A 23331-nucleotide genomic window follows, 5' to 3' on the forward strand; every position below is an offset into this window, starting at 1 on the left:
GCAGCGAGACAAAGCAAGCAGCAAAATGGGATGAGGGGACAGTCAGACGGGTGAAAATAAACTGGAAGCACATCCATTCATCCATCAGCCCTCCTTCCTTCCTATGAATCATCTCTCGCTTCCTCTCCTCCCCTCCCTTCACCATCGTCCAGGACACTGACTCACCCGGTCTTTCAACGCGTAGCGATTATGACAACTCGCTCGTGAGCTACCGCTGTAAACGCCTGATGTGACGAGATGAATACAGTCAGTCACTCAGGATTGCATGACTTGCATGTTTGGGCTAACACACACACACACACGCACACTCACACAGATGTTGCTTTGCCAGGAAATCATTCAGTGAGCGTCACTGCAGCAAAGGGCTGAATATTGTACGTGGAAGCTTTGAGAGCATTTCAGCATCTAGTAAAGATATTGCCTCAGGATTTCTTGGATGTTTAATGGTCCAGCTGTTTCCTTAAAAGAGACACCGATGCGTTTTTCACAACTAGAACAGTTCCCAGGCATGTTAATAGCATGTCTGTGACATGCTAACGATCAAGAATTCCCATGCTTGTTCTTCAAGCTTCCTGAATCTTCGCGGGGGGAGGAGCTAGGCGGTAGAAATAGGCAGCTAACTAAATATTTACTCTGTTGTTTAATTTCACAGCTGATCGAGCAATTCTTCTTTTTAAATCATAAATCACTTTTAAATATTCAACTCCACGCAAGAGTCCACACGGCCTTTGGTTCCAGCTTCTGTCAGCGATCTAGTTTTTTTGGCACGGGTGCATTTGTTATTCACTATGCCCCCTTTTTTTTTATACTAAATGAGCATATTTACACAAACATCAAATAGTTCTACAACCCCGCAGCGGTCCGGTTCATAACAGGGATTAGTTTGGAGGTTGGTCCAAAAGAAAAACACCATTGACACCAAAAACATGAGACTGTTGACTTTTAAGAGCACACAAAGGAGGTACTGTGCATGCCGGTTGAACATTTGCATGCCAGCACGGCTATCAAAACGATACGCACAAGCTCAGCGCGGGCTTTCGTGGGAATTTTTGAGTGGCACAGATAAGTTCCCACTTTTCGGGGAGGCATAGCTCCTCCCTTAAGTCAAGTTGGCCCCCCACCATCACCAACAAGAGCATGAAATGAAAGCCACATGTTGAATGAGTTTCAGTTGGCAGCCGCCGGGCCAAAATGTGTGCGTGCTCACAGAGGCTTGTTGACTTGAATGAAAAAAGAAAAAAACAAAAAAAAAACAAATGCAGTATTTGGCCTAAATATTTCTGTCTGCTTTGGTCCATGTGCTCCAAGCAACCCCCTGGCTAACTGTCTGTTCTTTTAAAATAATCTGCTCGATAGAATTTTACTCAGTAATGGTGTGTGTAGCAAAAAATAAATACAATTCCAAGAAAAGAAATTAACTGTGGATTAAAACAGTGTCCGTTTCAGATTTATCGCATGGAACGCTATCAATGTCAAACAGAACCATGGGAAGATTTCCAAACGAGGGACAATCTTGTTTCTTGTATCCACTTGGCAAAAGAGGTGGAATGTCATTGGAGAAGAGAGCGAGGGAAGCAAGAAAACCGCCGGAGTGCCGCAGTTAAGAGGAGAGTACAGAGAACAGCAAAAGGTACGCCAACATTAGCATGTTGGGCACACAGGCAGGCTAACGTTAGCATTGTTGTTATTTCTCAATGTGTCTCCTCAACAATGACGCGACCGTGGTTCGGGCCATATCAGCGAATTAGGAGTAGCGATGGCTACCCGTGAATACTTTAATTTCCAACGTCAACCTCTTTCCATTGCGCAGGACACACAGTATTTCGACAATAAGCCAGTTATCCTTCGGCGCAGACGTTCGCGGCCGCCTATTATTTATCCTCGCCGGCTGCGCGTTGAAATTAAACTGGCGGGTGCAGAAAGGCGATGAAAGAGCTGACGTGATAGCAAAGGCAGCGGTGAAAAAGAGATAAAGCCAGCCGAGTGAGGAAACGCAGTCGTTTGCAGTTAGCTTGAAGAAAACGTGTTCGAGAAAATGTGTTCATAATTTATAGACATGCCCGTCCAGTGTGACGTTAAGTAATGTACAGTCAATGCAATGGTAGAAGGAGCGGCAATGATTTGCGAATGTTCGTTATTTTGGCAGTGGTCATTCCCTGTCCTCGATGAATATTCAAATTCACGGAGTTACAAAAGCAAATTTTGAGTAGTGGACATATGAGCACAGTTTTTTTTTTTAATGTCCACCACAGCTCGTTATCGTCCCTCTTCGAGGTCACGCCCGAATATCAAGTAGCAGATTTGGGTCACCGCGGAGGTCAAACCGATCACTATCGCGTCAGCGTGAAATTTAAACACGTTAAGACGGCAGAGCTTTGAGACATATCCAATGTCGTTCTCCGAGTTCAGTGGGTCAAAGCTACAAAAATGTTTTACTTTCCGCAAAACAGTTTCCTTTGTCATCATATATGAAGCAGGCAGCTTAATTGCTGAAGGATTTAAGGGGGAGCACAGCTCAAAAAAGATAAAAAAAAAAAAAAGACATCTCAGAGTCTGAGGGGGGGAAACTCATCTGAAACATCAAAGCGCCATAAAAATGAAAGCTCCTTTATCGGCATAGCATTGTACTGATGCGGTGAGAGAGAGAAGCCGCATCGAAATTGCTCATGACCGCCGAGTGAACTCCGAGTCTCCGAAAATTCCCTCGCCATCTCCTTGTGCCTTCATCCGAAATGAAGCGGTGTCATATGTGGAAGGCTTACCGGTGAGAGGGCTGCGGCCCAGGACCAACACATCGGGTAGAGGCATCATCACCAGCTGCTGGAGCGTCTCCTGTTACCGAAGAAAAATATGTTGTCAGCGGTATTGTTTGTAATACGCGGATTAAAGAAATGTGGGTTGAAAGCAGATTGGCAAAAATATCGGGATAGTTCGACAAGGAGAAACCTTAAAAGGAAGTTTGTTATTTTGACTTCAAAATGGCGCCGCGAGACTGGCTGCCTTTCCAGCAGTTCCTATATTTTGTTGTTCTACTTCTTCCTTTTATAACTTTGCTGCTGTGAATTGGGAATTTCTCCATTGCGAGACTAATAAAGGTTTTCTTATCTTAATACAAAATGTGCAAACAACTTCCATGGACATAAAACAAACTCACCATGACAGGATAATCCATTAGAGATCCAGCAATCACACAATTGCGGATTTCGATCAGCAGTGTGTGTAAAAAAAAAAAAAAAAGGCTTACTTAAGGCAGTTGGTATGTGTACAGTATGAATATCATCACTAATCCAAGACATTGTGAGTTTAAAGCCTGAGGCATGCGAAGCTCATATTATATGGAGTTGATAGACAGCTGAATTAACAGCGTCCATCCCCTGCGGTGTGAATAGTGTATTAGTGAAATTCATATGCCTGAAATTGCCAGTGTGGATTTTCTCCCACAGACCCCCCCCCCCCCCACCACCACCACCGTCATTCACATGTCAATCAAGTCAAATCCAAGGAAGCCCATTAGATGACGCACACACACACACATGATTACTATACTGTCCGGTTTACCCGTCACATCCTTCCAAACCAAACTTGTGGGTCAGAACCTTCCTTTTGTCCATTCAAGGCAGTTGGAAGGGGGATTAATCCCAGGTCAGGACAATTCAAACAGGATATGGGTGGGAACATCGACAAGGAGTAAGGGGGTGGGGGGGGGGGGGGGTACTTCCTGCCGGACACACAACCGCTCGTATCTCGAAAAAGTCATGCCTCTCCTGGATATGTCCAAATAACCTCTTTACGTTTTGAAATAGGAAAAAAAAGCAAACATTTTGTCTGAATGTATTTTTTTTTCAGTCAAATTATGTCAAAGCATAACATTTGGAGCAAAGTAGCGGTGAAACCGGTGTTGCTCAGAAATGCTCAAAGTATAAACAACAGTTCAAAAGGTTCTCTATACAATAGCCTATTAAATTACCTCGAAAAAAATGAAATGGCATAAAAATGACATTGTTTCCCAGTGATGGTCTTTGGTCACCCAAGTGGGTTTTGTTTGGGCCACCTATGCAGTCCGATGAGTGTTCACTTCCTACCATTGAAATATAATGGCGGCATTTACCCAAAAAACAAAAAACAAACCACACTTCACTCTGTTACCGCCTAAAACAATTCCTGGCTTTAGGATTTGGACACAGGGAGCGAAATAAAACAAAAACAACAAAAAGCAGTTGATTGCATAAGAAGTGGAACTCTGTGCCCCAATTACATTCAAGCGACAGATGGACGACGACTATCTGGCATGAGAACGGAGCGGTCCTGCACTCTTTTCAGCATCTTGGCAACCTGTGAATTGTTCTATGGCCAGAACTGAATCCATGACCACAGAGTGCAAAAAGTAGATGTGTTTATGGGAATTTGTATTTATTTATTTTTTTAAATCGATGAAATCCATTTACAATATAGTCGCATGGGCTGTACACTATTCGTGTTAATGACCAAGTGCCCCTCGATGTTTGAAAATACAATCCATAGTTTTACGCTGTTCACAGGGTTTCGTATGTGCGTTGCAGTTTTAGCCTCCGGGTTCAACAAGTCGCCCGGCAACTGCACTTGGCATTGGCGCGGCAGTCGAGGTGGACAGCGGCTCATTTGCATGAGACGGGATCAGGAGAGTCCTAAGTGCTCTATAATTCTTGATCCTTGGGTTATTTTGGTGAACTTTTCTAGTCGCTAGACTGTCCTGGCCAGAGGGAAAAAAAAACATTTAATACTTAAAAAAAAAAAACTGATTACATGATCCTATCAAACTTTTTTTTTCAGAGGTCTAAGAGCCATGAGTGATGCAATAAATCAAACTCAAAGCTGACGAAGCTGTGTAACAGACAGAAGTGAATCTGTATTCAAGCCGATACCTTCGTGGCTGACCAGATCCTTTTCTGTGACTTATGATTGTGACTGCCATTTTTCTTCGATGGGCTTTGTTTTGCCCCCACAAATTCTGCCAAACAAGAGGAAGACATCATCCCCCTAAAGCCTGAAAGCCAACAGGTAGTCAGCCACTTTGGTTTGAAGCAGCCATTTCTGGCCAATTCCAGGGACTTTTATCCAGGACTTTACTCAAATGACACTCACTCGGAAGCATCCAAGTATCTTTGACGAGAGCGATATTATTACCAAGCTTTGTGATCGACATCATTTAATGTGGGAATAGCATCTCGCCAAAGTTTAAAATAGTTTCGTTTTATCTCACATTCAATCGTCAGAGAACACAACACACACCGATTTATTTTCCATTACGTAATTACGTAACCTAAGTGCTCAGTGCACAAAGTGCATTTTCTTTTTCAAATGGATCGCTCCACGTACTTAAGGAACACAACAAACTTGTGTGTCGACGAAAACGTCTCGTACATCTCCTGATGCAGCAGCTTCACAACTCGTCCGGTGCACTCGCAACGTGAAAGGCAGGAAGGAATAAAACCCTTTTGAGGATTAGCAGCGGGCTAATACGACAACTAAAACACAGCTGCCTAATATTCCTCTCGGATTATGTGGGGCGCGGGTTTAGCCGCTCTCATGCATAAAACATGGACACTGCGGGAGGAAGAAAGCGAGAGAGAGAAGTGAGGGCGTCATGGCGATGTGCTGCTAATACCAAGAAGGCAAGCACGTGTGTGTGCACACACCTTCCTTCTTCATGCCGCAGTGTCACTCTTCCTTCTCATGGGCTGTGTTTGCAATCTTTAACTCATTTCCCCCTCTCTAATCCCGACATAGAAATATTTTCATATCCTGACTGTATTGTTCACGAGTCAAATGAAAAATACCTTTGAAATGTCAGCGCTGTGGCATGATTACAATGTGCCAGATCAACGTCACTTGGTGGACCTAAAGATACAACAAAAAAAAAGCAAAAAAAATAAACTAAAATCATGTCATGTTAATATGTGTTGTGACGTGTTGCTCAATTTATATTCTGGACATTTTCGCGCCATGTTTCTTGCTACCCTAATAGGACTACGCACTGTTGCTGACACGGCTGTTGTTGTGCCCATTGTTCTCTCGTGCCATTACAAAGCCCCCCCCCCCCCTCCCATCTACATTGTGTAGCGCTCACTTGTGTTACTGTACTGCATGAGGAGTTGGATTCTTGACCTGCTCAACATGTAAAATGCTTTGAGGCAACTTTTGTTATGAATTAGCAGAATGTAAATATTGACTTGACAAAAAAATAAATAAAATTAAAGAATACTCTGGAAATTAATTACTTTCTAGTGGCCATCGATTGTTGACTACTTTTGAGGAGGCATTGTGCAAATACATTAACTCATTCAGTACCAGCCAATTCTGGAGCAAGTCTGAAAAGACGTTTAAAAACGTCTTTGGGAGTGAATGAGTTAAGGGCACTGCTGTATATAAGGGGGAATACACACTACACAGTTTAAAAGCAGTTAAAAAAAAAAAAGGCGAACCCATATATAGGACGCCATATACACACATATGTGACTGATATAAAGTGATGGTGTCGATTAAACACAGGGGAGGGAGCCGCAAAGACAAACAGAGGGGAGGGCAGGAAGGAGGATGAAGTCTTGATTCCATCACTACCCACTCTTGCACAACCCATCCTCTTCCCCCTCTTCCACATTTCCTCCCGCCCTCTACGCCGACTATATAAATTTCCGTGTTATTGATTCCAGCAAGGCATCGCAACCCGTCCACTGTGGCTCATCTTCCATCCCTCCGAGACGTTTAGACACATTGACGGTGAGGCGTGTTGGCTCAAGGGGGGGGGGGGGGGGGGGGGGCTGTATCACAACACAATAGAGCTGACTGGCTGTCTTGATTTACGGTTGGTGTAATAGCTCAGAATAAATAATGCTGCAAGGCAATCAAATATATGGTCAGGAATCAGCTTATCCGACAGCCTTTCGAGCGGGGAATCTATTTATGTGTGAGGATGCAGGGAGACTCTTTTGTCTCCGCAGACAAAAAAAAAAAAATAGTCCCGAGCAGTCGAAAAGGGAATCCCCTTGGTGCGTGTGGTATCATCATGTGTAAACGTTTTTCGAAAAAATAGAAACAGAATTCAATCATTTTTCATCAATTTGATTGTGGTAGGCTGTTCATCATTTCATTGATTTCTGCATTATAAGTCATGACAATAGCTTCATAAAACCACCAAAACCTCAAAGTACCGTCAAAATAATGAGGAAATGTGCCATGACATGCTCACGTTAGCTGGCATAGGCGACTATGAGCAAGCAATTTAGCATCTTCAGATTGAGGCTCATATTGGCAAATTCCCCTGCAGACATTTGTCCAAGTACAAGCCTTCGAATTCATCTGTAACAAACCACTTCAAGATGTCTTCCAACTCTCACGGTACGCTTGGGAATTTAGCATCTATGGAGGATACCGGCTTCTGATCGGGGCTCATCTGGGTGAATTCCCTCTACTGGGTACTTCAAGCTAAAATGGCTGACTTCCTGGTTATTTCCGTTTTGGAAAAATGGTGCTGGGGGACTAAGGCGTCTTATTTGGTACCCCTAAAAAAAATAAAAATAATAAAAAATACAATCCTGTGTGTTTCAATTGAATGTGCGCATGTGTGGAGGCCCGTGCTATTAAATGTGTGTCGAACAGGTTCTCAACTGTTTCCGTCTGACAGAGAGCCCCTGTCTGCCTTACGCAAATACTGAGCCTACCCGCCCTCCCACCTTTCCGCCCACTTCCGCTAACGGCGTATAGCTTTAACAGGGGGGCTAATTGTGCCGCTACACGTGTGTGCGTGCGAGTAAGGATGCGTATGTGTGCCCCAACCCTTAAAAGCATGAATCACACCCATTCTGCAGCCCCACGGAGCTCCGTTGCCATAGAAACGGGGGGGGGGGGAGACGGATAAGCTCTATGTGCTAATACATAGAGTACGGTACAATACATGCGCAAACACACACACACGCGCATCCGCGGACACGCATCTCTCTGGGGTACTTCTCTCTGCAAACTCCATCATCACCACCACCAACAAAGGGAAGAAAGGCACTTCCTCTTTTGGTCCAAATGAACACAAACGCACACTTCCACAGAGAACCCACTTGACACCTGATCTAACAACCACTACACATAATGCAGTGTTGCCGCTTGACGCACAGCAGAGATCCAAGATGGGCCTGTGGCATATTATGAAAGAAAAAAACGGTTTTTATTGTGTGTATACAAATAATCGGATCTCTGGAGTGCCTGCCCGCCCAGCGAATGGAAATTAAACATATCACCTGCCTATTTCTGAAACTGTATCTGTGAAATCTGAATGAGGTAAAATGATGTCATCACAATTTGATTCGTTGACGCAATCGAGATATGGGGAAGATTTGCCACTTTCAAGCAACTACACCAGGGCTGTCAAACTCATTTTTGTCACAGGCCACATTGTAGTGACCGTTTCCCTTAGAGGGCCATCATGACTGTGAAAACATATCAAGAAGAATAAATTAGTTTGATGAGGGGTTTGGTAACAAGAAAATGCATACGATATCTCGCTTATTTATTACATATGCAAAGTTAAAATTTTGGAACGGATTTTAGCAATCATCATAGAAGGTGACATGTTTGATTTGCTTTCGCGGGCCACAGGAAATGATGTCATGGGCCAGATCTGGCCCCCGGGCCTTGACACCTGTGAACTACACCATGTCATACACTATCAAAGCTGCAATCCAATCAGAGATGCACCGAGTTAGTGATAGCTTGTGATAAGCGGTGCATGCTTTATTGATCGGCGAAAATACTGACACGGTGGGTGTAGAAATATAATAGATGAAGTACTGCATCCCTGAGTGAAAATGCTTTTCCTATCTCAACAGGCGCTTTTTTTTCTCCCTTTCCCCACATTATAGGCTTCACTTGTATCCTTCGGGATTGAAAGTGCTGTTGCAGTTTTTACGGGCGCTCGCTTTTGGGGCTCCACTTCCGCAAGTAGAAGCCGCTCGTATTGTCGCAACGCCCTCGCTCTGCCTTTATGCCGACATGGTTATATGTAGGGTTGTCACAATCACGTTTCTTTTCACCGTTTTTTTATTTTTCTCCACCTTGAGACGACATCCGACTCCTCGTTACGTTTGAGTGCGCGACTGAATAAGGTCGACAGTTGTGGTGGGCGTGTCCACTGAAAAGAGCAGCAGACGGGGAAGTCCTGAGTGGTCCAGCTGGAGCCGAGACGTCCTCCGTGAGGAGGCAGCGAAAACAAGCCGTTCGCAGGGAGTTTCTTTTGTTCTCTGGTGATATCCATCAGCCAGAGAGCTTTTTATTACGCTCTCCCTCCACACCCCTCAAGGCTAGAACAAGCTGCTGCTCACCAAGGTGGAGGGTGGAGGGAGGGCGGGGAGGGGGGGGGGGCAGGTGGACCTGGTGAATCCTGATACCATCCGCCCACTCCTCGACCAACGTTCTCATTAACCCCTCTGGCCTCTCCTTTTTCACTGTAAAGTTTCTGCTGTGTTCCCCGTTATCGACTCCAACAAATCGTAATGCAAATCGAGAGTCTTATCGAGATGCATTCGGCCATAGGCATGAAGCGGAACTAAATGACTGCGGTCCATCGCTAACCGAAGCTAATACAGTCGTAAAGTCAATTACGGGACATATGCGTTGGAAAATAACTCAATCGAAAACAATCCATTTACAAACTAAGTAACAGAGCATGATTTCTTGAGACGAATGACCACGTATTTCATTCGCTGTGTAAATAAGTCTTTTGAACGCCGTTTGGAACCTTGAAGCGAAACCCAGGACCCCTGTAGTCGTGTTCCAAAACACCTCCAGAGTCTCGTTTTCATTCACCCTCCATGGAGCAACCCCCCCAACGTCAAGTGAGCGTCTGAGGAGCTGCACCCCTTGCCGCATCATCGCTGGCAACATTGGCGTGGAGCATGCGAGCGTGCATGACAGACAACACGCACATTTGCCCCGCGGCGAGCAAACACATGCCCTAATAAACCGATTTACTCGTGACTTGCCGAAAGAAGCGAGTCAGCGTGGGGGGCGGGGGGGGATTCCAGGCTTGATTGGAATTATGTATTCATGTGACCGAGTTCATGTAAAAATAACTACCGGCGACTAAAAGCAGCAGTAAGAAAGCTCTAATTTAGTCTCAAACCGTGCATGCGGTGCATAGCTACAGTACGGTGCATCAAGGGAATGTGAAGGAGCCTTGTTTTCTTTCTTTTCTTTTTTTTGTCTCCCCTCCCCAAACATGAACAGAGCATCTTTGTGAGGTCAGTCAGCTACGGAAGACCTTGTTACTTCATGCGTCAGCTAGCTCTTAAGTCGCATTACACACACCTGCAGGGAAACATTTTTTTTGGGGGGGGTGGGGGGGGGATGAGCAGGATGAATGTTGTGTTTCAGAGAGGAGCAGCGGCATAGGAACTGTGCTGCTATAAAGTAGCGGGCGAGTCGCAGTCGACACTTATGTTCCCGATTGGTTTTATGACGACATCGTGCAACTGGAACTTGTAGTTCCTCATACTTGATTTAAGGAATTAAAAGGTTCCCGTGGCTTATTCTTGCCCAAGAGGCCAGAGGTCATGCAAATCAGACCGATGGCACGAAAGCAACTGCATTGCTCCTCCTATCCAGCAGGGGGCCGGGGGGGGGGGGACATCACTCAAGCAAAACCACAAAAGTACAATGTCGTTACATTCTGATATTTTGCAGATATTTTGGTCCACTAATGCGACACACGGAGTTGTGCATTCACCTCATGGCCCGAGGGACGAATGACGAGGACGCTGCGTAGACACACATCTGTCTATCGACAGACATAGACACATACGGTAGAGGTCCCTATTAGCCAATGGGATTTCAGGAAAATGCTAGGTAATAGCCAATGGCAGAGCAGCTATAAGTATGTCGCGCTCAGGAAACTCGGAGGTGTGACGAGCAGCCAATACTGTATTTTTACCTTTAGTATCTTCAAATTTCTTACATAACAAGAGGCAATATTTTCCTGTTGAGGCATTTCGTAACTTGAAAGTTTCATATGAAGTGGCGTTCGTAAGTAGACATACCACTGTACAACAAAACGAATCCCCCTCAGTGTAAGAGAATGCGCCCCCCCCCACCCCTAAAAAAAAAGAAATCTTAATTGGTCAAAAACTTCCCGACACTCTTTTTTCCCCACCCCTAAGCAAAGAGGTGGTCACAAGAATAAAAGGCCCTCTTATTTCCCAAAAGCTACATCTGCAAAGGCTTCGAGCAAGGCAATGCAAAAAATGTATATCTAAAGAATATTACAACCACACATCCAAACAACTTGCAACACAGCAAGATAGAAAATAGCTACATGTGTCATAAGAACCTGATTTTGAAGACATGCAGGGATGAGAGAAGCCACAAAAAAAGCAGACAAGAATGTCGTTCAGCCGGTCAGAGCTGCATAATCGCACGGCCCCGGAGGAAGCCAAAACCGAGGCCGCTAAATTAAAGCGTGGCCCATCTTATATTTGGCCCCGACAGCGAAAAAGAAATGAAACCTTCGCCCGGCAGCTCAAACACAGCCATGTATGGTTACAGGGAAGCGGAAACTTTCTTGGTCACGTGAGCACATCTGCTCGAACATGATCTGTTCACCGTCCTCTTCAATCAAAGTCCGTCGAGACGTTGATGCCCTTCAACGCAATCTGCTCAAACAGAAGCTAAGAACTTTGAACCCACACATCCTCATCAAGACACACATACTGTATCTGCTTGTCCAATGACGAGCTCCTTTTTTTCTTTTTTTTTTAAACCACAGGACCAGATTGAATGACCCGGTACGAGAAACATTAATTTATGCATTTGTTGATCGTAAAGTATTCTGAATTAAATTTAATTAGGTACCAAGCAGTGTAAAAAGGTGCCTAACAGACCCCTTGTATGTGAATTTAAGACCAAAAAAATTATTATTATTTTTTTTTTTAAATCACACAGCCAAAATATTTGGATTTCCGTTTGTATTTGCTCCTGGATCCCTGGAACCTGACAAGGGCATAAATATGCATTAGGGTAGGGTTGGCGTTTATGGGAGTGAAGGGGGCAGAGCAGAGGCATGCAGGAAATGGGGGAGGGTCACGACAAAGGGGGTCTCGGGAAGGTCTACAAGTGTCTGCCTTGGGTGGTTTCGACCACGTTAATGAATTAGGTTTGCTCCCGACACCAGTCGAAAGAGTCCGATTCCAAAAAAGCCTTGAAGAGAGAGAGAGAGAGCACACGTTTTGGCCCGTGTACGCGCATGACTGGCTTGAACGATGAGGCGCTCGCCATCAAAGCGCAACGCGTAAATTGAAAAACAAGATCATGAAGTGGAGACGGCAGTCGAGCATATGGAGTCAGCAGCGGATACGAGTGGGCTCAGATTGCCGAGCGCTACGCTACACGGCGAACCTGTTAAGTCCATTAGCTCGGAGAGCAGAAGGGGTGTCTGTCTACAGCCGTGCGACTCGGGAAATGGGATGGGGGGGGGGGGGGACCAAAAATCACCACAGGAAAGCAGAACTTGGCTTATTCATCCAGATAACCGGAGACATGGAAAAATGATGTGGGGAAAGTTGAGTTAATTTGTAAACGCAATCTGTGTGGTATTCTTCTGAATCGCATCAAAGGTACGACACATGGAGTGTTACACTCCAAGAATCTATGGAAGTACATGTAGAGGCTTTAACCCATTTTCTTTTTTTTTTTTTTGGCACACCTAAAAAGTTCATGGGTCAATTTGACAGACAGCATGCTTAGTCAGGAATGGGAGGGGGGGGGGGGGGTGGATTCAAGCTGAGATCTTGAGCTCTTACTTGCCGTGGGAGTTGGGGAACGATGTATATATTTTCCTTAAATTTTCCCATCATGTTCCCCAACCAGTGGTCCAAGACCCAGTATTGTTTGCGCTTCAACAATTTAGGACGGAAAATTGAAGAGGAGATCAACCAAAAGCGGTGCGGGCTTTCGGAACAAAGAGGTCGATAAAGCCGCTGGAATGTTATCGTGCGGGTAGTGGTATGTCTGGTGAGCAGAGCACACTGCTAAGGCATTGCAGTGTGAAAATGGCTATGGAGACCCTGAAGTGCTGATTTTTTTTGGGGGGGGGGGGGCAGAATTTTAACCTGTCGGTGGTCCCTGTGAAGTTGAGCTCGCAGACACAAGTAAGTGGTTAAAACCCAGTGAGCCGCGAGATGAGCAGGAGAGGATTAAACCAAGCGGCGCAGACAGACAAGGCCTTTTTTGTTTGCTTGTGCCTCGTCAAGCAAACAAGCACTCAATGAGATTAACCAAGCAGAGGTGTTAAAAAGAAACAATCTTTTGCCTTCCTTGAGCTCCACCCCGGTGAATTATTTTATTTTTTTTAAAAACCATTGCTTTTTGATTCACCACAAAGACAGCAGAGTTGAGGCTTGAGCAGAGGCTGATCCAACCGTGGTGAGCTAGTCTAAGTTAACCGTTTAAGTAAACAGATCTGATTCGCGTGACACGCGTCAAACCGCCCCGATCCGTTGTGGGTAAAATTGAGCCATTTTAAATTTAGATGGCTAAAATATTTTTGATAAATCAAAATAACAAGATTGGGATATCAAAATCATTAGGAGAAAAGATGCTCCCGATAGCTGCACGTTAAAAAGTAATTTCGGGGAGACGACACTTAAATACTTGCGGTGTATTTATGTATTTTTTTTGGCCCGATTTAAAAATGGAATCTTTTGAACAAATATTTTATTCATATTAAAAACAAAAATGTTTATAAGAGGGCATTGTCATTTTTTTATGATTTCCATGACATTTTTTTAGACTAGAAATAGCAACCCAAGCGGCTAAAAGATGACAGAAATGTCTAATTTATCCAATGGTTTTTTTTGTCCATCTTCTCCACTTAATTCCTGCAATTTTTCATCTTCATCATGAACACACACACGCGCAAACTTATTCCACACACCAAAAATGCGGAGGCTACAAAATGCAAAAAAACAGGAAGCATGTTGTGGCTGCATGCTCTTCTTTATCTGAAAGCGTGCATTTTGCTCCACAAGTAAGTGACCTTTCCACAGCCTCGGCACGCCCCCCCCCCCCCCCCCGAGGATATGGGTCACGGTCTCCAGTGTGGGAAAGATGTGACTGCCTGCCTTGGCTGGCCATCATTTCATCGTTCAAACATTAAACTTTCAACAAAGCTTGGAGAAAAAGAAACGGTGCCGTTTTTGGCCATTGCTTTTATACTGTGGTGGCTGAAAAGACTTTCCCCCCCTCCCCCTTTTTTTCCTACCTGATAGTAGGCTTTGATCTGCCCGATGAGAATGGAAAGGTTTTGGATTCGCAGCACGGGATCGTTGTTCACCTTCTTGTTCGTCCTCTGCACCGTGGCCTTGGGATTTCTGGTGAGAAAAAAAATATATACAATGATGTCAGTCAAATCACAGTCTTGGTGAACGTCCATGTTGAAATCGGGGACTAGATAGTGTGCAGGGCGGGGCCGCAGCGAGTATTCCAATCGTGTATTCAACCAAATATCCTCTGGACTAATCGGATACAGATTTTTTTTTTTTTTTTTTACACACACCTCTTCGACCCTCACCTTACGGTGCTGGTCAAACGAACCTCTTTTGAAGTGTGGATGGATTTTAAAAGGTGCTGCCTGGCCTGGTGAGTGATGTGGGTGTCAGCATCCACATTTCCTCTCAAAGTGCCGTCCAAAGCATTCATTTGCATATCTGCGGGAATTAGCCGAAAAACACCAGCCTGCACTTCAGATCAGAGCTCTTCCTAAAACACAGCCTTTGTTTTGAGGGCGCCCCCCCCCCCTTTATCATCACTGACCCAGAAGAGTGTTGACTATCGTTTCAATTTCACTCGCTTTTGGTCTAAAAGTGGCTTTCCTCTGCCTCCCGTTTGGATGCGCACCACACATGGCGGAAAAGCACAGATGCGGGCATGCGCACACAACGGCACGCATGACAACACGCGTGCACTCACCACCACGTGCATGCATGCATGCATGCATTCAGGGGCGCCCCCCCCCCCACACACACACACTTGCAGCAAGTTGACCCTCATATATAGGTCACCAATGTAGACTGAGGCACATTTTCACATACAAGAGAATGGTCTCTAATATCGAGACGGATCCACAAGTGAATGCTTGTGCCACCATGCTGTCAGTTCAACTCAAAACTGTATTTGCAGCGCTTTCGGTTTATTGATTTATTTTACATTCAAATGAGGAGGTCTTGACTGAAGGGTTGCGCACAACTTGCGGTCATTCGCGATTAGCAACAAGGTGCCGGACGACAGGAGAGAATTTCAATTAAAAAAAAAACTATTAAAAAAAAAAAAACAACCCTCCCGCCGAAAACGGACGTCGTTTGTCTCAGTCTGGCGGCGGCTGCGGATGCGTTAATTACCGGTACCCTTTTTGAACCCCATGCCCGATGCTATGAATGCTAATCAGCGACACAGGGCTCTTTTTAAATGGCTGAATTGGCAGTCACATGACCTGTCCCACACACACACACACACAAGCACGCGGGCCCTTCAGGAGTACATAGTGGGGGGTCGATTTAAACACTTAATTAAAAAGTGGAGGCTGTAATCCTGTCAGAGCGAGGAGGGCGATGGGCTGAGTGTGCGTCGGAGCGGGGGGGACAAAAAGCGCAATGGGATGGTGGCCCTTGCACATTCCATGACAGCTAAAGCTCATCTGGAAAGCAAAAAAAAGTGACTCAAGTGAATCAAATTCATTTCCCCAAATACATTTTAAGATTTGTAATACGGCAACGGTGGAGGGAGTAGTACCCCTCCTGTAACGTTTGTTTGTCAGGTCGAGCGATAAAGTTCTTGGTGTCAATTTGACCAACGATGAATCTTGTTTTTCCTCTCCTTACTAACCATCAGTGTACGTAATCGGGTTAGCGATACGGTTAACACGACGGTGCAGTCTGAGGCCATTCCAACAGTTTGAAGCGTGTCAGCGATGAGGATTTGGCCTTGCAAGTCGAGGGGCCGCATGAGGCAGAAACACCCTCCCAAAACTGAGCAAGCAGGATGCAAAATATGCTGTCATTCTCTATCCTTTGGGTATTTTGTGAAAATGGTAAAGACCCGTAAAAAAAAAAAAAAAAAAAAAAAAGGACACCAGGGAATGGTTTCACATCACACACACACAGAATGCATATGTCTCTTTGTGAGGACATGGCAGCAGGACGACCAAATGCCATCCAAGTTGCTGATGCTTCACGAATTGAACCCCCTGGGGAGCGCCAGGCGACAAAATAGGGATTTAGTTCTTTAGTAGGCGGTGGAAGAATCCCAGATATTAACACCCCCAACCTTGCTGTTCCTGCTGATAAAGTAAACTTAAGGCTTTGGGCAGACAAATAGATTAAGGAGAGACTGCTCAAGACAGACAGTCAGTCAATAAGCCACATCATCCATCGCTCGAGTGGAGATGGCCGCCGAGACCAAACGCAGCAGCCATTGGGGCTTTTTTTTTCTCCCCCCGCTCTCTGATTGGCGGTGCGCGTTGCACAGTCGTGTTAACCTATATATGACACGCTGCATTACAGTCAGCACGGGCAGCCACGCACACACGCACAAAAAGGGAAAAGACAAGCTGCGTTTGGCCACGTGTCGGGCGAGAGCCAGTCCAAACATAGCAGTAGTGCGTGTGTGATTGTTTCCACACACACACACACACACACATACACACATGCACAGCTCGGAGGAAAGCTAAACAACCAAGAGGAATGAAGGGGACGAGTGTTTGCTTATTAGCAGCAGTGCCAAGGCTAACAACAACAACAACAAAAAAGCTGCAGGATTGTTGTAGGTGGGCCTTCATAAATCCGAGACTTTTGGCTAAGCCCAAAAAGTTGTTACATTAAAAATAAGAAAATCACATTTTGAAATATTATGGTGCAAAACAAGCGAAATGACTATACTTGGTGATATAATAGATTCTCATAAAGTTCAACAATTTGTGATAAGGATAATACGGGTTAATTTGTGCTACTACTCGTTCCATTAAAGGTAAGAAAAATATACATTATATATATATATATATATATATATACATATATATATATATATATATACATATATATATATATATATACATATATATATATATATATATATATAAAATGTCACGATATCCATATTGCTACCTGTGAAGTACGATAAAGTACTTATTTGAGGACCAAGGAGGTCTTCTCTGGTGACAGTCGCGCCACATAAACAGACCATGTGACACTTGCTGTGTTGTGAATTTCCTTGTTGTTTGCCTTTTCATGGACCCCCCCCCCCCCCAGCCCCCCTTTGTGTTCCATTTCCATTCCACTCTCCTACCACGGCATCCGTGGGCAACCCGTTCTTTACATTCCAAAGCTCGAAGCGAATTAAACCATTAAAGCCGACTACAGACAAGACAGTCAGTGTCAACCATAATTGCCTCATCTTGCCGACAGAGCAAATGGGAGGGTTGTGCCATCGACATAAAGCGAGCTCTTATTTCCCCCATCGTAAAAGAAAACAAGGACCTAATTGAATCAGATTTGCACTTCATTCCCGAAACTAATGCATCTTAAATGCAACTCCTGCTGCAGTTGTCAGCCGGCAAAAACGTCTTCCGGATTCTGCCCTCGTCTCTGCCTCTGCCTTCTCTCCCATGAAATGGGCGGAGGAAGTGTCGAGTTTGCATTAACGCGGCATGTCCTCGCATGAAGACGGCCCTAACTGCCCAGTGAGCTCCAGTAATATGGGTCGTGCTATCACAGAGGATAAAGAATATATGCACGCGAGTATTGTTATATTGTCTTATGGCACCCTGTGTGTTAAAATATCTGTTGCCGAAAGTGTTGTAACAGCATAAAATGGATGCGTCGGACAGTGCACGGCATTTTGCATTGTGTGTTAGCATTAAGCTAGCGGACTTTCGCCTCAGACGAAGTTATGCAGCGGTTTTCAACCTCAAATGTGTCATTCTCCTTGTTTTACGTTTCATTTGACAGAAAACCTCAACCACAAGTGGCAAGCATCAGCGTCTTAAGTTTTACCATTTCTCTGAGGTTTAACATGTCCTTGGTTGTGGCATTTTTCAAGGCTCACATCAACACTTTATTGCTCAACGCCAGACACAAAGACGGCTGCCAGATATGCTCGATAAAAGTCAGAGTCTGCACTTCCTTGCAGACTTCCAAGATTAGCCCACTACTGTGTGTTTTTGCCAGCGGGGGGCTGGGGAAGGGGGGTGTCAAACATCTTAGCAGCAGCATCTCTGCATCCCTGCTTCCCTCCTGCAGCTGGAATTTCAACTATGTCAGCCGGAGCTCACCAAACAGAAGCTCAAAGAAAACAAGGGTCGAAGACAGCGGGAAAAGGCAGGAGGAGATGAGGCGCGAAGGAAGGAAAGTGGGAAAGAACGAACAAGTGCTAAAAGCAGGTAAAAACAAGCCGAGTGTGAAGCAAGTCACGAAAACGACCGTCTATGATGGTGTTAGCTTTAGCACAACATAGCCTTTGTTTATTATGGAGTCAAGCGTCAATTATATTAGCAACGATTTTGAGCAGGAGTGTTCATAATAATTTTTAAAAACAACAAATACAAAATAAAAACACATTCAATCAGTATTTTTTTTTTTTTAAACATTTTCCGTTTTTGAGTGGCGGGGGCAGTACATCTGACATGGGGCATAACAGGCACGTTTAAGAGCGAAATCCGTCTGAAAATTCCCCATTGTATCCAAATAAAAGCCACTCCAGTGAGCCACCGGGGTCTCAACAGGGCTCTTGTCATTCGGTCAACATTTTTAATTGGCTCCACCTCACAGAGTGGGCGAGCTAATTGGTTTGACAGCAGTGAGGAGGTCATCTAATTGGCTGGGTAATGACGGTCATGAGAGGACAGAGGAGGAAGAAGGGAGGGAGTGTGGCAGGGTTGCCATCTGGGCGTCGGGGGGCAAGCCGTTAGATAATCCCGACGTCCCGCCGCTGCCCTCTGGACATCACCCTTGGGGGCACGACAGCTGAACTACACTACCACACCGTGTTACAGCAGTTTTTGGGTTTGACCTCAAGGTTGTAAAAACAGTGAGAAATACAATGTTGAAAACGCAAGAGTTGGTTTCACGCTTTTTGATTCAATTCAATGGATGTTGTGCGCACCTCGGGGCAGTATAATACAGGCTTATGAATCTGTAGCGTAAGACATTCATGACTCAGTATGCTGCGCCAATATCTGTTCTTCGCAGAGGATAAAAAATGTATGCCGGTGGGTATTATACTGTCTATCTACATGTGTTGCTTTCTTGTTTGTGGTCTAGTATTTGTTACAGGGTAAAAAGACTGCCTCATTGATGCCCTCGTATGTTCTTTCACCATTTTGTGTTAGCATTAAGCTAGCGGAGGCTTTGTGGTTGTTTTAAATACAGTACACGATCCTCTTTGTTACATTAGACTGTCCACTTCAACTGGGAGGAGCAATAAACACTGATCGTACATCATTTCACGCCAGAGTCAACCAGCAAAACAAAGCTCTAGAAATATAATCGCTCGTGACGCATTGCAATTCCAACAATTAAACAAGCTGGCGTGCTTATCACGCTAATAAAGAGCGAGCAGACAAAGAACCGACACATAAACGCTACAATCTGACCATCACAGTGGGTGTGTGTGTGTGTGCGTCTGCGCTTGTATATATGCGTGTGCGTGAGAAAGTGTGAGGATGGCTTGCCAAGACAACCACGGACAGCTGCCCGACTGCAAAAACAAATGCACACACACACAGACACACACATTGTGTCTGCACTGCGCTGACATCGAAGCCTTGGAAAAACACACAAACACAAAGCTGGCAGTGACTGGCCACTTCCTGTCAGGCGGCACACAGCTGCCAAGCTCTGAACACATGACCAGTGTGTTTTTTTTCCCCCCACCCAAACATCTTAATATGAGAGGTTAACGTTATAAAAAGGCAATTTGGAGGAACAAAGAAACAGTACGTGGAGGACCCTTTGGATGAAGAAGCCAACCAGACACAGGAAACGAGTAATTAAAGCTGCGAGTGTAAGCGATTCATGTGCCCTCGCACCCATCTTGATTGTGGCCATTCTTGGGAATAATCAAACTTGGACGCCATGCTCCATTCACGTTAGATAGCATAGGTAAATAAAATTACCCTCTGTCCAGATTACCTGCTTCTAATTGGGGCTCATTTTAGTCCAATTCTGTGTCAATTTGTCACGCTGGAGTTTTCTGGAAATGGCGACTTTGAAGCAAACTGATAAAAACCCTGTTTGGTTTCAGGAATAGGGGCTTGAGACGTTTTTCTGTATATTATGTGACGTTCAGTGAAGATTTTTTTTTTTAATGGGCCATTTAATTTTAATAAATGCACCCCCTTGATGTAAGACGACCATTTAATTTGGTTGTTTTTTTTTATGGCCAATTGTGACCTAGCCACGGCCAAACTTTGACGCTCTAATGCTTGTTTCTAAGCATAATTGTCTGCAGAGATGTCTGACTGCGTGACCCATCAGTGGCCCACATATGAGGCCCCATTGTGCGTGGCCGACATTTGCTCCCAGCAGATAGCTTCGACAAGATTTCTTGAAGAATTAGCTAATGTGTGCCTTGGGGGGGGCGAGGTAAGGGTGAAAGGGCGAGACTGCGTATTATGCACTCACTCGCTGGATAGTTGATTGGGTCTACTATTGTTGAATACAAGAGCTCTTTGCCTTTCCTAAGGGTGTTTCAGCATTTTATTTTTATTTTTTTAGAATCACTTATTCTACCGATTTTTGATCCATTCCATAATCGGATACAAATTAATTTGACATCATGAAACAACAAAGTGTGCCTGTGATGAACAGGTATTGTTGTTGTCCACTCGGGGTGGCCATTTTTAAATTCCTCACTGTATCTGTGACCTTGAATAAAATAAGTGTTTGGCTTTAAAATGTATTCACATCTTGTTCACACCTGTAACTGTAGCAGCTTGTGTATGAATGTGCCTATCAAGTTTTTTTTTTGTTGTTGTTTTGATCTCAGATTTTGGACATTCCCTTTTACGCACTGTTTTCAAATTAAGTTGCGAATTGTTTCAGCCCGATAAGAAAGCCTGTTCATAACCAGTTAAATGCTTCATGTTTAGTAGCATGATCTAATTGAGCCACCTTCAATATACCAACAGAGTTAACGCACCCCCCCTCTACCCGAAGTATACTCGCCCCAAAAAGTCAAAACAAAGCCTCTGTTCATGGCCAATATAAAATCACTCCAACCCTTGTGACACTTCTTAATCACATGCACCCCCAGAGGCGCACCCCCCCCATCTCCCCCCCACACACACACACTAACTCATGGAGATGTCGCATTCAGGGTACTCACATCTCCAGCATGACCTCATTGAGGTAAACTCCATCCACCAATTGAACATATTCGGACAGTTTGCTGCCATCTGTCACTGTGGGCTGCCCCAGTGTCTTCACCTGAGAAAAGAAGGAGGGCGGGGTGGAGAATAGGCACCACACCTCAAATAAATCACCAATTTGAATAAATTAGTGTGATGGGAGAATGGACTTACCCAGCAGACAAGGGGTGACAGCATGAAATGCTCCAGCAGGGGGCTAAAAACCTCACTTTCCATATTTTACTAGCACGTTGATTGCAGTATGTGGAAAGAAAATGGGGAGGGAGGGGGGGAGAATGTGACGGGTTGATTTAGACTCCACTCATGTGGTTGATTGGTTTAAAAAGAGGCGCATTTTGGCGCTTTGAGCAGAAGTTGAGGGGGGGGGGGGCAAAAGGAGGGGATGGAGGGGGGAGAAAGGTTAATCCACAAATGTCTCGACACGACCCAGCTGTTCTCTCGAAGCCATTTCAAAACCAGCAGCGTCCGTGAAAGGCGGATAAATCCCGGGGTGCTAGATAAAAGACATTGTCGCAAAAATATATAATATATATAAAGTATATTAAAAAAATTAAATGTGAATAATTATCCAGCCTTTTCAGATTGCAGACAGCAGTATCAGTCCTCGTGTCCAAAAAAAAGTACGTGTAACTCCATTCATTCCCTGGTCGCTAATGGGGCTGAACAGAAGCAGCTGAGGAGACCTAAGCACCACCCCCTCCAGCTCTCGCTCGCTCGCTCTCTCTCTCTCCATCATTCTCCCTCGCTAGCTCCCTGTGCGCATCCTACTCCGAGAGAAAAAATAGGGCCTTGCTCTTCGGTTCTCGTTTTATCTTTTGTTGTTTTGTTTTGTTTTTGTTTTGTTTTTGGGGGGGGGGGGTGAATGAGAATACACCCACATATTACATGGTTATTAATGTACTTGTATTAAAATATGAAATGAAAAAAATTAAAACGAATTAAAACGTACGTTGGTGTTGCTTGTGAGAAGACAAAAAAAAAGCTACTTGTAGTGGTCATTTTCAACAAGAATGACCCTCTTGTTTAAACATACATGTATAATTTCGTAAGGGTCCACTTTAGAATGACACTGTGTACACGATAAAATGAACTGCGAATACATTTTTATAAAGTGAAGTGTCCTTGAGGTTGATCCATTTCCATATTTAATAAATACAAGAAATAAATATTTATTCAAACTACCTTAAACACTCGAAAATTTGCGTTTTTTCTGTTAAGGGGGCAATGACAGAATGATATGCTGCAGCTCAAGTATGAGGTGAATAAAAGTCACATTTGTTGTCATTGACAGGTAAGGATGCACACACTACGGTGTTTGTGGTGGCTCAGCAACTTGCATGTTAATTCCAGATCAATGCCCGGAGCACAGGAGACACATAATCAACAAGTGATGGATGACTCATTAATTGAAAACACACGACCTGGGATCAGGGCAAGAGCTGTTTTAGACGATTGCTAACCCGAAAAAACCTTCAACACAAGAAATAAGTTTAGTAGTCCTCCTGGCTTCTGTTTGCTATTGAAAAATCACCATTTGGTATGGCATGAAAATAAGAGAATATTGATCGGAATACCTGGACGATGAAGGTTTCGCTGATGGTCTCCCACTCTGCTGGTGCTAAAATTGGAAATCAATGTTTGACACATAAGCCCCCCCCCCCGCCCACTCCCCGTTTAATGATGCAGACCCGTGTGGACTAATGACTTAATACCAAAGGGAAATAATGTCAGCACATTGCAACCTTCTGCCTCCTGTTGAATGGAAAATAATTCATGGCTATTGTCATATTTAGGAATAAATTCTGGCCTTTTTCAAAGTGAAATTAGTTCCCTGGGGTCTTACTCACGTGGTTGGGACATCCTTTTGTGAAAACACCCCAAGAATCAGTAATTAC

General features: G+C 44.5%; 1 protein-coding gene across 6 annotated transcripts in view; it reads right to left on the reverse strand.

The window, feature by feature from the left end:
* Positions 1–22073, reverse strand: part of ccdc88ab (coiled-coil and HOOK domain protein 88ab) — a 51832-nt gene extending 29759 nt beyond the window's left edge. For 4 of the 6 annotated variants that reach the window (XM_086122101.1, XM_086122105.1, XM_086122103.1 and 1 more), the window contains exons 1-4: positions 21590–22073; positions 21394–21494; positions 14279–14387; positions 2763–2832 (exon numbers count right to left, since the gene is read on the reverse strand). In XM_086122101.1, the coding sequence (XP_085978227.1) occupies positions 2763–2832; positions 14279–14387; positions 21394–21494; positions 21590–21652 (343 nt within the window). In that variant the 5' untranslated portion in view covers positions 21653–22073. Of the gene's footprint in view, positions 1–2762; positions 2833–3154; positions 3219–5816; positions 5878–14278; positions 14388–21393; positions 21495–21589 lie in introns of those variants that run through there. The other 2 variants (XM_086122104.1, XM_086122102.1) reach the window with 2 other exon arrangements.
* Positions 22074–23331: the final 1258 nt, after the last annotated feature.

This window comes from Hippocampus guttulatus, chromosome 10, assembly GCF_054856545.1.
Source record: "Hippocampus guttulatus isolate MCC_2025c chromosome 10, RoL_Hgut_1.0, whole genome shotgun sequence".
In the NCBI taxonomy this organism is placed as follows: Eukaryota; Metazoa; Chordata; class Actinopteri; order Syngnathiformes; family Syngnathidae; genus Hippocampus; species Hippocampus guttulatus.